Source organism: Nerophis ophidion, linkage group LG10 (genome assembly GCF_033978795.1).
Source record: "Nerophis ophidion isolate RoL-2023_Sa linkage group LG10, RoL_Noph_v1.0, whole genome shotgun sequence".
Taxonomy (NCBI): Eukaryota; Metazoa; Chordata; class Actinopteri; order Syngnathiformes; family Syngnathidae; genus Nerophis; species Nerophis ophidion.
The window spans coordinates 16282451-16295875 of record NC_084620.1 but is presented as its reverse complement, the minus strand read 5'-3'; the positions used below and the strand labels follow the sequence as shown (position 1 = coordinate 16295875).

General features: G+C 43.1%; 1 protein-coding gene across 1 annotated transcript in view; it reads right to left on the bottom strand.

Moving 5' to 3' along the window:
* Positions 1–3173, bottom strand: part of LOC133560288 (dachshund homolog 2-like) — a 105702-nt gene extending 102529 nt beyond the window's left edge. The window contains exon 1 of the mRNA XM_061912646.1: positions 2446–3173. Within this exon, the coding sequence (XP_061768630.1) occupies positions 2446–3044 (599 nt within the window). The 5' untranslated portion in view covers positions 3045–3173. The remainder of the gene's footprint in view (positions 1–2445) is intronic.
* Between the last annotated feature and the right edge of the window lie 10252 nt (positions 3174–13425).

Below are 13425 nucleotides of genomic sequence, written 5' to 3'. Positions count from 1 at the left end.
CACCATGGACAAGTCGGCACCTCATTGCAGGGCCATCACATACAGATAAGACAATATTCACACTCACATTCACACACTAGGGCCAATTTTTGTGTTGCCAATCAACCTATCCCCAGGAGCATGTCTTTGGAAGTGGGAGGAAGCCGGAGTACCAGGAGGGAACCCACGCATTCACGGGGAGGACATGCAAACTCCACGTAGAAAGATCCCAAGCCTGGAATTGAACCCAGGACTGCAGGACCTTCGTATTGTGAGGCAGACGCACTAACCCCTCTTCCACCGTGAAGCCCCAATTCAAACATTATTGTAGTTAATAAATAAAAGAGTAGCAGTTTTTAACAACAGTTTTCATGATTTTTTAAGCCACTCAAAAGCACAAAATAATTGCATTGCCTATTGTTATGTCTAATTGAGTATCACAAATATGTGGCGAGTTCCTCACAGGCTACTCTCCATGAAGTGTGCTTCAAACTCCCATGACATTAACCCTTTACTTTAAACTGGTACTACAATGTTTTCTGAATAGAATACAAAAATTACCGCAGTATGTGAATTAAAAATAGAGCAGTAATCTGCCTTCAAACCACTAAATCAAGAAGTACGGCCAATAGAATGTTCAAAGTGACCATCAAGCTCGGGAATGTCCTAACGTTTACCACTGAAGTATACAGAGGGGGCACTTTAATACATTTTGTGCATTTAAGATAAACTAAAACCCACCCAATGTAGGTCGATTTATGCTACGCTATCTGAAACAAACATTTTAGCGCATTAGTGTCATATCTTATAACATATTTAATTAATATTGAATTAATTATATTTCAACAAAATGCTGAGGGCCAATAAAACAATTAGCTGGCCAAAAATGTGTTCCAGGGCCACAGTTTGAACATCCCTGATCTAAGGCTTTTACACCAGCCACGGACAACAACTGGAGATACTATTTGATGACAAACACACCAGTGAGATGAACCCTTGCATCAACTGATAGCTTAGTTGCTGCTATGCACACTTAGGCACACACGCACACCTCAGCCACAAGGCATAACAATTGTGTGTGCGTGTGTTTCATTAAAACAACTTAACACTCCATGTCGAAGAATGAAAATGAAATGAAAGGTGTTCAAAGTGAGTGCACAACCCCAGTGTGTGTCTGTGTGTGTAGCATTTCAGCAAACCAAAACTGAGCGTTTGCCCCGCTACAGACATTAGACCTCCATCTTCAGAACGTGTGTGCATGTGTGTGTGTTTGTGCTCTAACAGCCTGTCATGATAAGAGGAGCCCAGAATAACACTTTGACATCAGCAAACCCCCCACCGCCCCCTTCTGTCACTCACTATCCATTCACACATACTTGTATATACACACACACACACACACACACACACACACACACACACACACACACACACACACACACACACACACACACACACATTTTGAAAGAGGTTATAAGTCACATTAGAAATTTTACATGCATGTAGTTTTAAGCCCCAAACAGGCAGTGTTGAAAGAAAAATCCTGTAAAAGTAGCCTGGTCTACTTATACATGATTTTCTGACTACCTGTTTCTGGCAGCGTTTTCACTAAAGTTTTTTCAAGACAACTTTAGAGAAGCTTGAAAAAGAGGAAAAAAATATTACAAAAGGTTGCATCTGTGCACTGTGAAGGTGGTCCTTCTTGCCATGCACACACACACTTTTTGATTGATTGATACTTTTATTAATAGATTGCACATTTCAGTACATATTCCGTACATTGACCACTAAATGGTAACACCCGAATAAGTTTTCCAACTTGTTTAAGTCGGGGTCCACGTTAATCAATTCATGGTCACACACACGCACACACACACACACACACACACACACACACACACACACACACATATTAAGAGAAGATGAAGCCCAGTGGGAGTTAATCTTTTTTTAACTTGTATTTTTTTTCCCAGGATCTAACATCAAGGGGTGGGGGCATTAGAGGAATGTCAATATGATTAGGGGGGAGGTGTGTGTTTTCAGCCACAATGGCTCTCCAGCAGTGTTGTTGCATGAGCATTCATATGATTCATTATTACCTCTGACATGGACTGCTGTGTGTGTACGGGTGCGCGCGCGCGCGTGTGTGTGTGTGCACGCGTAAATGATGGACTATATGGATGCAACAAAGACAAATAAAACTCAAAAATTGATGACTTTCTATAAGTCGTGGTGGGTGGGTGGTGACGTCACATTTACGTTTACCATGAATTGGTTAACGTGGACCCCGACTTAAACAAGTTGAAAAACTTATTCGGGTGTTACCATTTAGGTGTCAATTGTACGGAATATGTACTGAACTGTGCAATCTACTAATAAAAATATAAATCAATCAATCAATTAATCAAAAAAAACAAATCGGGCTGAGGCACGCTCAAGTGCGAGGTGAACTTTGAAGTCACTGACCTGGCGCTGGTGCAGTCCTGGTAGAGGATCTCAAAGTCCTTCCGGGAGATGAGCTTGCATCGGTTGACGCCGGGCTGGATTGCGCCGAGCCCCCGCAGCACGCGCACCTGCTCCACGGTGCAGACCACCGGCGTGATGTCGAGCCTCTTGAGTTTGGTGTAAACGGTGTGCAGGCCGCCCACTAGGTGCTTCAGGAAGAGGTCGAAGACTTGCGGCAGACAGATGAGCTCCTCCTGGCCGTGCACGCTGAAGCTGGCCACCTTGACGCCGTGCACCTCCACCAGTTTGCACTCGCCGGACGAGCTCTGAGTCAAGGCGGGCGCGCAAGGGGTCAGCGAGCCCAGCGCCGACACAAGCGGGGCGGATGCGCCGTTGCCCAAGCCGGCCAGCGCGCCTCCCGGTGCGGCCAGAAAGCCGCCGAGCATGGCGCCGCTGAGCCGCGGGGACAGTGAATGGGGGTTGCCGTGAGCCGGGCTGGAGGTTCCGCTGGGGGCGACGGAAGTGAGGACGGTCTCCGGAGGTGCCGAGCGGTACAGCGTGGCCGGAGTGGGGGCACCCGAGCCCGCCGAGAGAAGTGAGGGAGAGTCGGGCAGCGACATGGAAGAGAGGACGCTATTCCGCGCGCACTTTGCTCTGGCGGGAAAACGATTTTTGTGTCCACGCTGTTGTCTTCCACACAGTCCACGGCCGTCCCCAAAGAGTCCAGTGTCCTCTCTGTGCGTAAAATCTACCTCCACACACTCCAGGTCGGTCCGCGGGCTGGCCCCGCCTCCAACATTGGGCTAGACCAATCAGAGGAGGAAGTGTGCAGGCTGACCATTGTGATTGGCCATTAGAGAAGGTGGGGGGTTGAACTTGGATCAAAAAGTCTCACTTTCAGCAACTTTATACTTTAAAACAGTGGTTCTTAAAGGCCTACTGAAACCTGCTACTACCCATCACTCAGTCTGATAATATTGCAACACATGCCAATACGGCCTTTTTAGTTTACTAAATTACAATTTTAAATTTCCCGGGAGTTTCGTCTTCGAAAAGTCGTAATGATGACGTGTATGCAAGATGTCGCGGGTTTTTAGCATGGCCGGCTCTAGCAGGGGCAAGAGGGGGCAGAGCCCCCTTAAATAAATGTATTGCCCCCTCAAATCAAAATTTGAGAAAGCGAATTTGATTAAACTCACAAAAAGATGACATTACAAGTTGACAAAATGATCTGCACTAGCGGAAAAATCCGCCGAAAAAGGGACACACGATTATAGTAGTGTCGGCTTCCCTCTCAACTTTCACTCCGCTGTGCGTGTATTCAACATTCCACAGGCTGCGCAGCAGACACACACCCGCACACACCCGTCAGCCCTCAGTAAACATCCAATCACTGTTGCAGTATGAAAGTAAAAGAAAAGGAAAAGTTGTCATAAACACGTTTATCGTTGCGGACTTTTGGTGCTACGGAGTTCCTTTTTTTTTTTTTTACAACTTGACGAGTTGACGGAGGCTCTGAGCAGCAGTGGTTTGGAAGGCAAAGAGCCTCAACTGTCCCTGTAACAAGCTACAAGTCATTTATGATGCTGTTAATGACGGTAAAAATGAAACATTAGGTATATATCCTGCTTAGCAGTCCTTCTCTGCTGTCCTCTTCAGAGCGGAGTCCCTAGCAACCTCCCGTTTTACCTTGCAACGGTCTGGCAATCGACTGCTGGAATTCTTTTTCTGTTGTTTTTCTTGTAATTCTATATAGTCAACCTTTAATGTTTCAATCTACATTTTGTAATAAACTAATTATAAGTTTCATTTGATATGACCAATACACCTAAAAACAAAAACACTGCCGTTTTCATCAATTTACAAACAAGTGGGCAACACACATACATTGGAGTGAATGAGTTTTGTGCCCAGATGAGTGCCCACGTCCACTGCATGTGACAAACTGAAGACAAGTGACCTATGTCTGACAGACCCCCACGTAAAGCCCCGCCCCAGGCTGTAGTCCTGTACTGTTGTTGTTTCTCTTCATGTAATCACAGCAGGTTTTTTCTGTTGTTGTTCAAGCGTACTTATTTTCTGCTCCAGCTTCCAGCAGCTCACATAGAAACAGTTATTGCTCTGTAATGCATCCATTTTTCAGAGCATTTAAAAAGTCTAGTCCTGCTCCTGCATGTAGTAGTAGCAATGATGCTACTGCTAGTACATCAGGGACAGCAGCTAGCAATACTGCACCTTTAGCACCAGCAAGCACTGTTTCTCCTGCACCAGCTCCCTCCGTCCCCCCAACAAGCGCTCCCCCAAAGCAGCCTGCTCAGCTACCCAGTGACTTAAATGGCAACGCACCATCTCAGCCAATACTGGGTGGCTACCCAAAGCGTGCATTTGGTTCAACATTAAGATCATTCAATCCTGCCTGGTGCCGCACACGACCATGGCTAGAGTATTCAGTGGTGCGAGACGCCTGCTTCTGTTTCTCCTGTCAGAAATATGGCAGCGCTGTTAATGTTTCCCCCCCTGAGGGATTTCCACCTTATTGTGGTCAGGGGGTTTGTGTGCCTCAGTGACCGTAAGAGCTATACCAGCAGGAGCTTAGTCTTCAGGTGGGACACCCAAGTTGGACAGGTCTGAAGGTAGAGGCCTGACAAAGTGCTATCCACTACTCCAGGTTGGGGTTGGGCACATAGCTAAAGACCCATTTCAATGAAGAAAGCATCGTTACTATAAGCACAGAAAAAAGAGTGCTGGAGCATGATGTGTACACATGATGCCCCCTTTACATTTCTGACTGCCCCCTCATATAAGCATGCCTAGAACCGCCCCTGGTTTTTAGGAAGTATGAGCGCTGCGCACACACACAGCTAAAAGTCGTCTGCTTTAACGGCATCATTATACAGTTTTTTGGACATCTGTGTTGCTGAATCTTTTGCAATTTGTTTAATTAATATTGGAGAAGTCACAGTAGAAAAATGGAGTTGGAAAGCTTTAGCCTTTAGCCATGCAAACACATGGTAATTCCTTGTTTAAAATTCCTGGAGGTGAAACTTTCCTATGGATCAGAGCGCGGTCAAGCTAACATGGACCGAATGTCAACCAGCAGGTTTCGGTGAGAAAATTGTGGTTAAACAGTCGCCACTTACCGGAGAAAAGCTAAGTTTGTGGCGTACATAGCTGCCGTCGATTCCCCTGAGACACTGCGCGTCAAGACACCCGTGGAGACACCCTTCCGACTATCAGGTAATATTAAACTCACTAAAAAACTAGCAACACAAAAGAAAGTTAAGGGATTTCCAAGAATTATCCTAGTGAATGTGTCTAAAAACATCGGAATCCGTCCCAATGCAATCGCGTTTTTTTTTTTTTTTTACTTTTTTTTTTTTCTAGTCAGTCGCTATCAATATCCTCAAACACAAATCTTTCATCCTCGCTCAAATTAATGGGGAAATTGTCGTTTTCTCGGTCCGAATAGCACTTATTTTTGGAGGCTCCCATTAAAACCAATGTGAGGATGTGAGGAGCCATCAAACATGTGACGTCATCGTCTGCGAATTCCGGTAGAGGCAGGGCATTTCTCTTAGCACCGAAAGTTGCGAACTTTATCGTGGATGTTCTCTACTAAATTCTTTCAGCAAAAATATGGCAATATCGCGAAATGATCAAGTATGACACATAGAATAGACCTGCTATCCCCGTTTAAATAAGAAAATCTCACTTCAGTAGGCCTTTAAAACAGTGGTTCTTAACCTTGTTGGAGGTACAGAACCCCACCAGTTTCATATGCGCATTCACCAAACCCTTCTTTAGTGAAAAATTCATTATTATTTAATTTCATATTCAAGAAAAAGTTATATGTTTTTTTTACTGGTGCACAATATGAACCATGCAAGAACATCACATTGTTCAAAGAACAAAACCAACACTGCATGAACTCAAAACAAATTACACACCTTAAACACATTACCATGAATTGATTAACGTAGACCCCGATTTAAACAAGTTGAAAAACTTGTTTGGGTGATACCATTTAGTGGTCAATTGTACGGAATATGTACTGTACTGTGTAAACTCTACTGTTTCATATAATGTACTCTCTTCCTTTGCAATCTGCTCATAAAAGTTTCAAATCGATCAATCAAACAACCGCAAATCAGATGGAAAATTAGAGGGAACATTGTTTGGGGGTATCCATAATACGCTGATAGGGAGAACTTTTTACTTACACTATAAGTCGAATGTGTCTTTACCTCCGTGGCGGAGGCTCCCCCGAACCCCTGAGGCCGATTCGCCGAACCATTAGGGTTCCATCGAACCCAGGTTAAGAACCACTGCTTTAAAAGTTTGACTTTATTTATGATTGTTTTTGTTTCCCCCTGTTTTTACTTTACTGCCCTTGCATGTGGCCCACATGCACACTCTGGTGGCCACAAGCGGATGGCTCTGACCTTTGACCCCCTAAAAGTCAGAAAGAAAACAAAATCTAGGAGGAAGACAGAGAAGATTAAAAGAAGCAATTACACCACAATGGGATTGAGCAGTGTGGATTACAGACTGCCTGCTTTTTGTAATCCTGTGTAATCCCATTACACTGAGACGCTCGCTCAATGAAAAAGGTACCCAGTTTCTATTCTGAAAACCGACTCGACCACCTCGCAGTGAAAGAGGAGAGGGACTAGTTTGTCCCCTGGGACCACCGACAACAAAGACATGGAGCAAGAGGTGACGAGAGGACAAAAAGTGGAAAGACTTGACATCAAAATGGATCTTTATCCCGGGGGAGTTTTCTAAGAAAGGCTTCAACCATTCAAGTCTTCATTGTGTTATTATTAACACATCATGCAACACAAACACACACTGCTGTCACTAGAGGCCATCAAGATTTATTTAGCTTTATTCAAACACGCTTCAAGTCAGACCATCCACCTCACACTCACACACCCCTTAGCCTTCATTAATAGATGAGTGCGCAAGTGTGTATGTGTGTCATCATCAGCAGCCCTAGCCATGACGCTGTTGTCACAACAACCACCTGATGTAATTGTAGTCTATTACTTCAACTCCTAATCATGACAAACTTTGCCAACACCAATAATAGCCGTGTCTCAATTGCCACACTTCCGTACTTACATTTGGTATTTTGAGTGCATCAGTGCATTCACACACACAACAGTCGCCATCTTGGTCATGGAAGGGCACAGGGGGACACCCAAACTCTTCCAAACAAAAGACGGAGGGAAGAAGACGAAACAGGGCAATATTGTTAATGTCACTTCCGGTAAGTGTGCGAGACAGTATTGGATTTGGGACAGCTGTCAAATTGTATGCACTCAGGAGCTAAGTGTACACTGTACACACTATGCTTACTAACGTGTACCGACAAAGGTTTGAGTACAAGATATTAGCACGTTGGCAAGTGACTCACTTCCTGTTCCCAAAATAAGTTCATTCATTTCAAAGACACTCACTTCAGGAACCTTTCCGCCGTTGTAAACAAACTTTCGTGGTCACCGTGGTTCGTTTGATGAATGAGGACAACATGGCTACCATCAGACTCCTATGATACTTTCATTCCTTTCGTCCTCCACCTCTCCTTCCCGCTCTAACATTCATCCTCCTCCTCCTCTTCATCAACCGCCACATAAAAGTTGCTCATCCAGAAAGAACACACTTGGAGGAGGAGGCGCGTCACAATAGGAATGGCAAGATGGAGGGTACTAAAAACTCTATCGGCCGAGCTAAGAAGACCTAAAAGAGCTCAGACAAGGCAGCACAGGAGTCTTCATCCTAAGTAATAGTATTTAGAGTCAACTAACGAGGACAGAAGAGCAAGGCTGTGTTTCAGTTCGCACACTTTTGTACTTATGCCTAATAAATAGGGGTGTAACGGTACGTGTATTTGTATTGAACCGTTTCGGTACGGGGGTTTCGGTTTGGTACGGGGGTGTACTGAACAAGTTTCTAAGCTAAATTCTTAACAAGCTGCTTTGCTTCTTCTGCCTCTGTCTGAGCACCCAGCATTGTCCCACCAACACAACCACCTGATTGGTTACATATATAGCGGTAACAGCCAATCAGCAGTGCGTATTCAGAGCGCATGTAGTAAATGCTTCAGCATTGAGCAGATAGGTGTTTAGCAGGTGAGCATAAGGCAGCGTATTCTCCCCAAATGATAATAAACACCTCCCAGTCAACCACTACTAACATCACTATAAGCCCGTTGACCTTCTAGAAACTTAAACTGCAGCTCAGCTCGCTTGCAATTCTGGCTCCCCTCACCTCCCAGGGGGTGATATAGGGTGATGGGTCAAATGCAGGGAATAATTTCGCCACACCTAGTGTGTGTGTGTGTCAATCATTGGTACTTTAACTTTAACTTGAGGTGAAGGCTAATTAGCTTTTAGCGTAACGTTAGCTCATTTTGCGGTGTGTGTGTGTGTTTTACGGACAGAAAAGCTTTGAATGGCAGGGTCCCTGCTATCACATGTTGATAAAAATATAACATTTACATAATAAAAATCAACTACAGGCTTCCCAAATGCTGTGATAAATTAAACAAGATGAGTTGACTTGAAACTGTTTAATGTTGCACTTTTTATATGTTGAAGAAAAGTTTTGTCATTTTAATCTGAGCAACAATTTGAGGCAGTTTAATGTTGATTAACGTGGGCAGAATTATTATAGTGTTCCCAATATTAAAAGGATAAAGCCATTTTTTGAACATTTTGGTAAATAAATAACCAAAAAATTTATATATTGTTGTTTTCTTACAGTATCGAAAATGAACCGAACCGTGACCTCTAAGCCAAAGTACGTACCGAACCGAAATTTTGGTGTACCGTTTCACCCCTACTAATAAGTATACTGCACCATTTACATTGTGTACATATTCGTATCCACAAAGTTTGGTAACGACATGCTTGTAAATATAAATATATATGAGGTTGTTTGTCCATTTGTTACATTTGTCATTTGGACATGAATACATTTTTGCATCATAACCAATTATGCAAATGCTATGATGACATCATATTGACCTGGCCACGCCCCCGCTGCCACAAATAAAGTGTCTATCTGTGGGATGCACTGACACCTGTTACGGTTGTTGTGTACCTCCAAAAAATTACAATCACTAAAATGACCCCTTTTTTCTTTTTCCCTCTTTTGTAATGTATCCAAGATGGCTCTGATGACGATGTTAGGCTTCCTATTGAGTGTAACATCCGAGTACAGAGAGTGCCGCTAACCCTTTTGCCGTTTTCTATACTGTGATTACACTTATGCACTGAAAATGTAATGTATGTGTGAATTTAAGCCCAACATTCCTTCTGGTATTACTTTTTGCATCATTAAAAAAGCCACATGAAGCTTAACAGCACAAAGCAAAGAGCATGCTGGTGATTGGCAAGCAGTTAACGCTAAATCAAATCAAATCAAATCAACTTTATTTATAAAGCACATTTAAAATTTACCACAGGGGTAGCCAAAGTGCTGTACAATTTGCAGGTTAACAGATAATATGAGAACTGAGCAAACAACACAACACAAACAGAACATGATAAAAAATAAATAAATAGAACATAAAAACAGGTTCACAGCAGGTGTATAATGGGGCACTATTGCAGGATGGATATCACTCAGTGTTAAAAGCCATGAAATAAAAGTATGTTTTTAAGAGAGATTTAAAAACAGGAAGAGAGGATGCTTGTCTAACACTCAGAGGTAGGTCGTTCCAGAGCTTGGGAGCAGCAGCAGCAGCGAAAGCTCTGTCACCTCTAAGCTTCAGTCCTGTGTCAGGGACCGTCAGTAGCAGCTGATCGGCTGATCTTAGGGATCGGATGGGGCAGTAAGGCTGAAGGAGGTCGGAGAGATATGTTGGCGCGAGGTTGTTTAGACATTTAAAAACAAATAGGAGTTCAAAATTGATTCGATAACGCACAGGGAGCCAGTAAAGGGACACTAATATAGGGGTGATGTGCTCACGTCTGCGGGTCTGTGTTAGCAGACGAGCAGCACCAGTGTTCCAAGTTGTACAGAAGTGCCACAATGGGTCATCACTGATGAGCTTTAGGAGGATTTTTTAATACATTATTTCATTATTCACAGCTAATCAGCGCCATCCATCACTGTGACAGCCCCCCTAGTGGCAGCCGGCTGTCACCACGCCCCGCTGAGTGAGGTCTGGGTCGCGCGGGTCCAACTAGCGCGCACAACCGGTAGTGACTGGGGAAGGAAGGACGAAAGAAGGATGTTGTATTGGGAAGTCACATGTTTGTTGGCCAATCAAGAGGCTAAACTGTGCCTAGCTCCACCTCTTTTGGGTTTTAGATTAAACAGTTAGCAATAAACTTGCAAGGTTTGATTAAAGTTTATCTGTAATTTCCTCGTTTAAAGACGCCAACGAACACCCTCCATTCCCTCAAGGTGCGGCCGTCACCTCAACGAAGAAGACGTCCAAATTAGACTTGGAAAACTTTATTGATCTAAGCGTCCGGTGGAATTAGAGACTGAGAGCGAGCGCTTTGAAGGGAAGTTTTAGTGTCGCTATCGTAAACCGCTATAATCCATCATATCTGCCATTCAAATTAGCATGTGTGCCCACGGTGTCACACGCGCGCTCCGAGGTCAAAGCGGTAATGCTAGCTTAATTAGCATTGTAATTAATAAGCCAGCAGACGTGTTAGATCATACTCATTCCAACATTGATGAAGCAATAAAAGACTTTTAACAAGATATCACTCCCGCACACAACCATCGCCCTTTAAATCTAGGTATTAATTAACGTGCATGCGGACGTTTGTGGCGTCAAGGCCCGCCAGCTGCGATAAAGAAGGAGTGGGGCGGGGGATCAACATGGCTGCCATTGAGGGAAAAAAGAGAGAGAGCGCTGGAGTGTTAGTAGATAACGTCCTCGTTAGCGTCTCAAACTTTTCGGGGCAGCTCAAAAGCAGCCCAGTGGCTCTCAGGGAAATGACGGCGTCCCTCAGAGTCTTCCCATGAGTTATTGGCCACATCGGCTCGCCAAGGTCGACTTCGGACCCCGCGAGGCCTCCGCCAAGGTGAGCCCAATAAAACACAGGAAGGTGAAACCTGCCGCAGGTAGGCGCCGTAAAGCTTGCCTTATCGCCCGACGGCCCTGCCCCGGTCTTCTGTCGCCGTAACGACCACGATGGAAGACTGGGGGCTGGGGGGTGTAATTCTCCACCTTTATCCTTTATCGCGCCCCCAAACACAGACGTGGGGTTGGGGGGGGACTGAAACAACATTTTCTTGCATCACAAGCCTCTTTAACATTTTACACTAATATTCATGTGGGACACTGCTGTAACTGTGTGTGTCCCAAATAACTTAAAGGGGACATGCACTTTATTTGGAATTTTGCCTATTGTTCACAATCATTATGTTGGGGGGGTGGGGTTAAAGATGATAAAAAAACGCTTGGAAGATGCAGCTGATGAGTCACTTTTGTAGCCTTCAAAGCCCTCTATCAACTTTTTATATACACACTGCAAGTATATAGTATATCAAATGGGGGTACCCCTGAGGGTACTTGAAGGTATGCTAAGGGGTACGTGAGATGTTTTTAAAATATTCTAAAAATAGCAACAATTCAAAAATCCTTTATAAATATATTTATTGAATAATACTTCAACAACATAAGAATGTAAGTTCATAAACTGTGAAAAGAAATGCAACAATGCAATATTCAGTGTTGACATCTAGATTTTTTGTGGACATGTTCCATGAATATTGATGTTAAAGATTTCTTTTTCTGTGAAGAAATATTTAGAATTAAGTTGATGAATCCAGATGGATCTCTATTACAATCCCCAAAGAGGGAACTTTAAGTTGATGATTACTTTTATGTGTAGAAATCTTTATTTATAAATGAATCATTTGTTTATTTTTCAACAAGTTTTTAGTTATTTTTATATCTTTTTTTCCAAATAGATCAAGAAAGACCACTACAAATGAGCAATATTTTGCACTGTCATACAATTTAATAAATCAAAAACTGATGACATAGTGCTGTATTTTACTTCTTTATCTCTTTTTTTCAACCAAAAATGCTTTGCTCTGATTAGGGGGTACTTGGATTAAAAAAATGTTCACATGAGGTACATCACTGAAAAAAGGTTGAGAACCACTGCTGCATATAATGTAGTAACAGACACGTTAATACCAATATGTAAGATGTTTCATATTTACCTTACTTTGGTCACTTTAATCATTGCACAAACCCAGCGCATTTATTTCCGTTTACATAGCAACGCACTTCTGACTTCCAGCAATAAATGTGTGTTCCTACTTCCAGAAACAAACGCAAGTGTTTTCTAATCATGGCAGACACACTTGGTAACAGACAAGAAAGGATTTACAAATGAGGATTTACAATTGAGGATTAACAACCTTACATTTTTTAAGCTAAATATGCAGAGAATGAACTCTGGAGCAGACGGAAGCCGAGAGAGTGTGGTCGCCGTGGCTTGACATTGTAAATGTGGCGCTTGGAGCCAAGCTATTTTGACATAAATTAATTTCTTACCCAAACTAAACAAAAAAAAATTGATCATGATACATCCAGCATTTTTTACGTGTTATTACAACTACATACACTGTCGAGCTAGCTGTGGACGAACAAAACATGAAATGTGGGCTAATACTTTACAGATACTGTAGTAGGATTGTTCATGTTTTTCAATCAGTACAGCTTGTGTTTTGCATTAGAAACTTAATAGCGATTCAGGTGCTGACATAGAAACTAGCTTACCTCGTACTGTAACTAGCTTTTACAGCTAATACCGAAGCATGTCGATGTGTTTATACGCTAGGAAATAGTTCCCCTTTTAGAGCGAGTATTGGAGGACATGTCTTACTGCACAGGACCACAGGAGGGTGAAGTGAAGTGAATTATATTTATATAGCGCTTTTTCTCAAGTGACTCAAAGCGCTTTACATAGTGAAACCCAATATCTAAGTTACATTTAAACCAGTGTGGGTGGCACT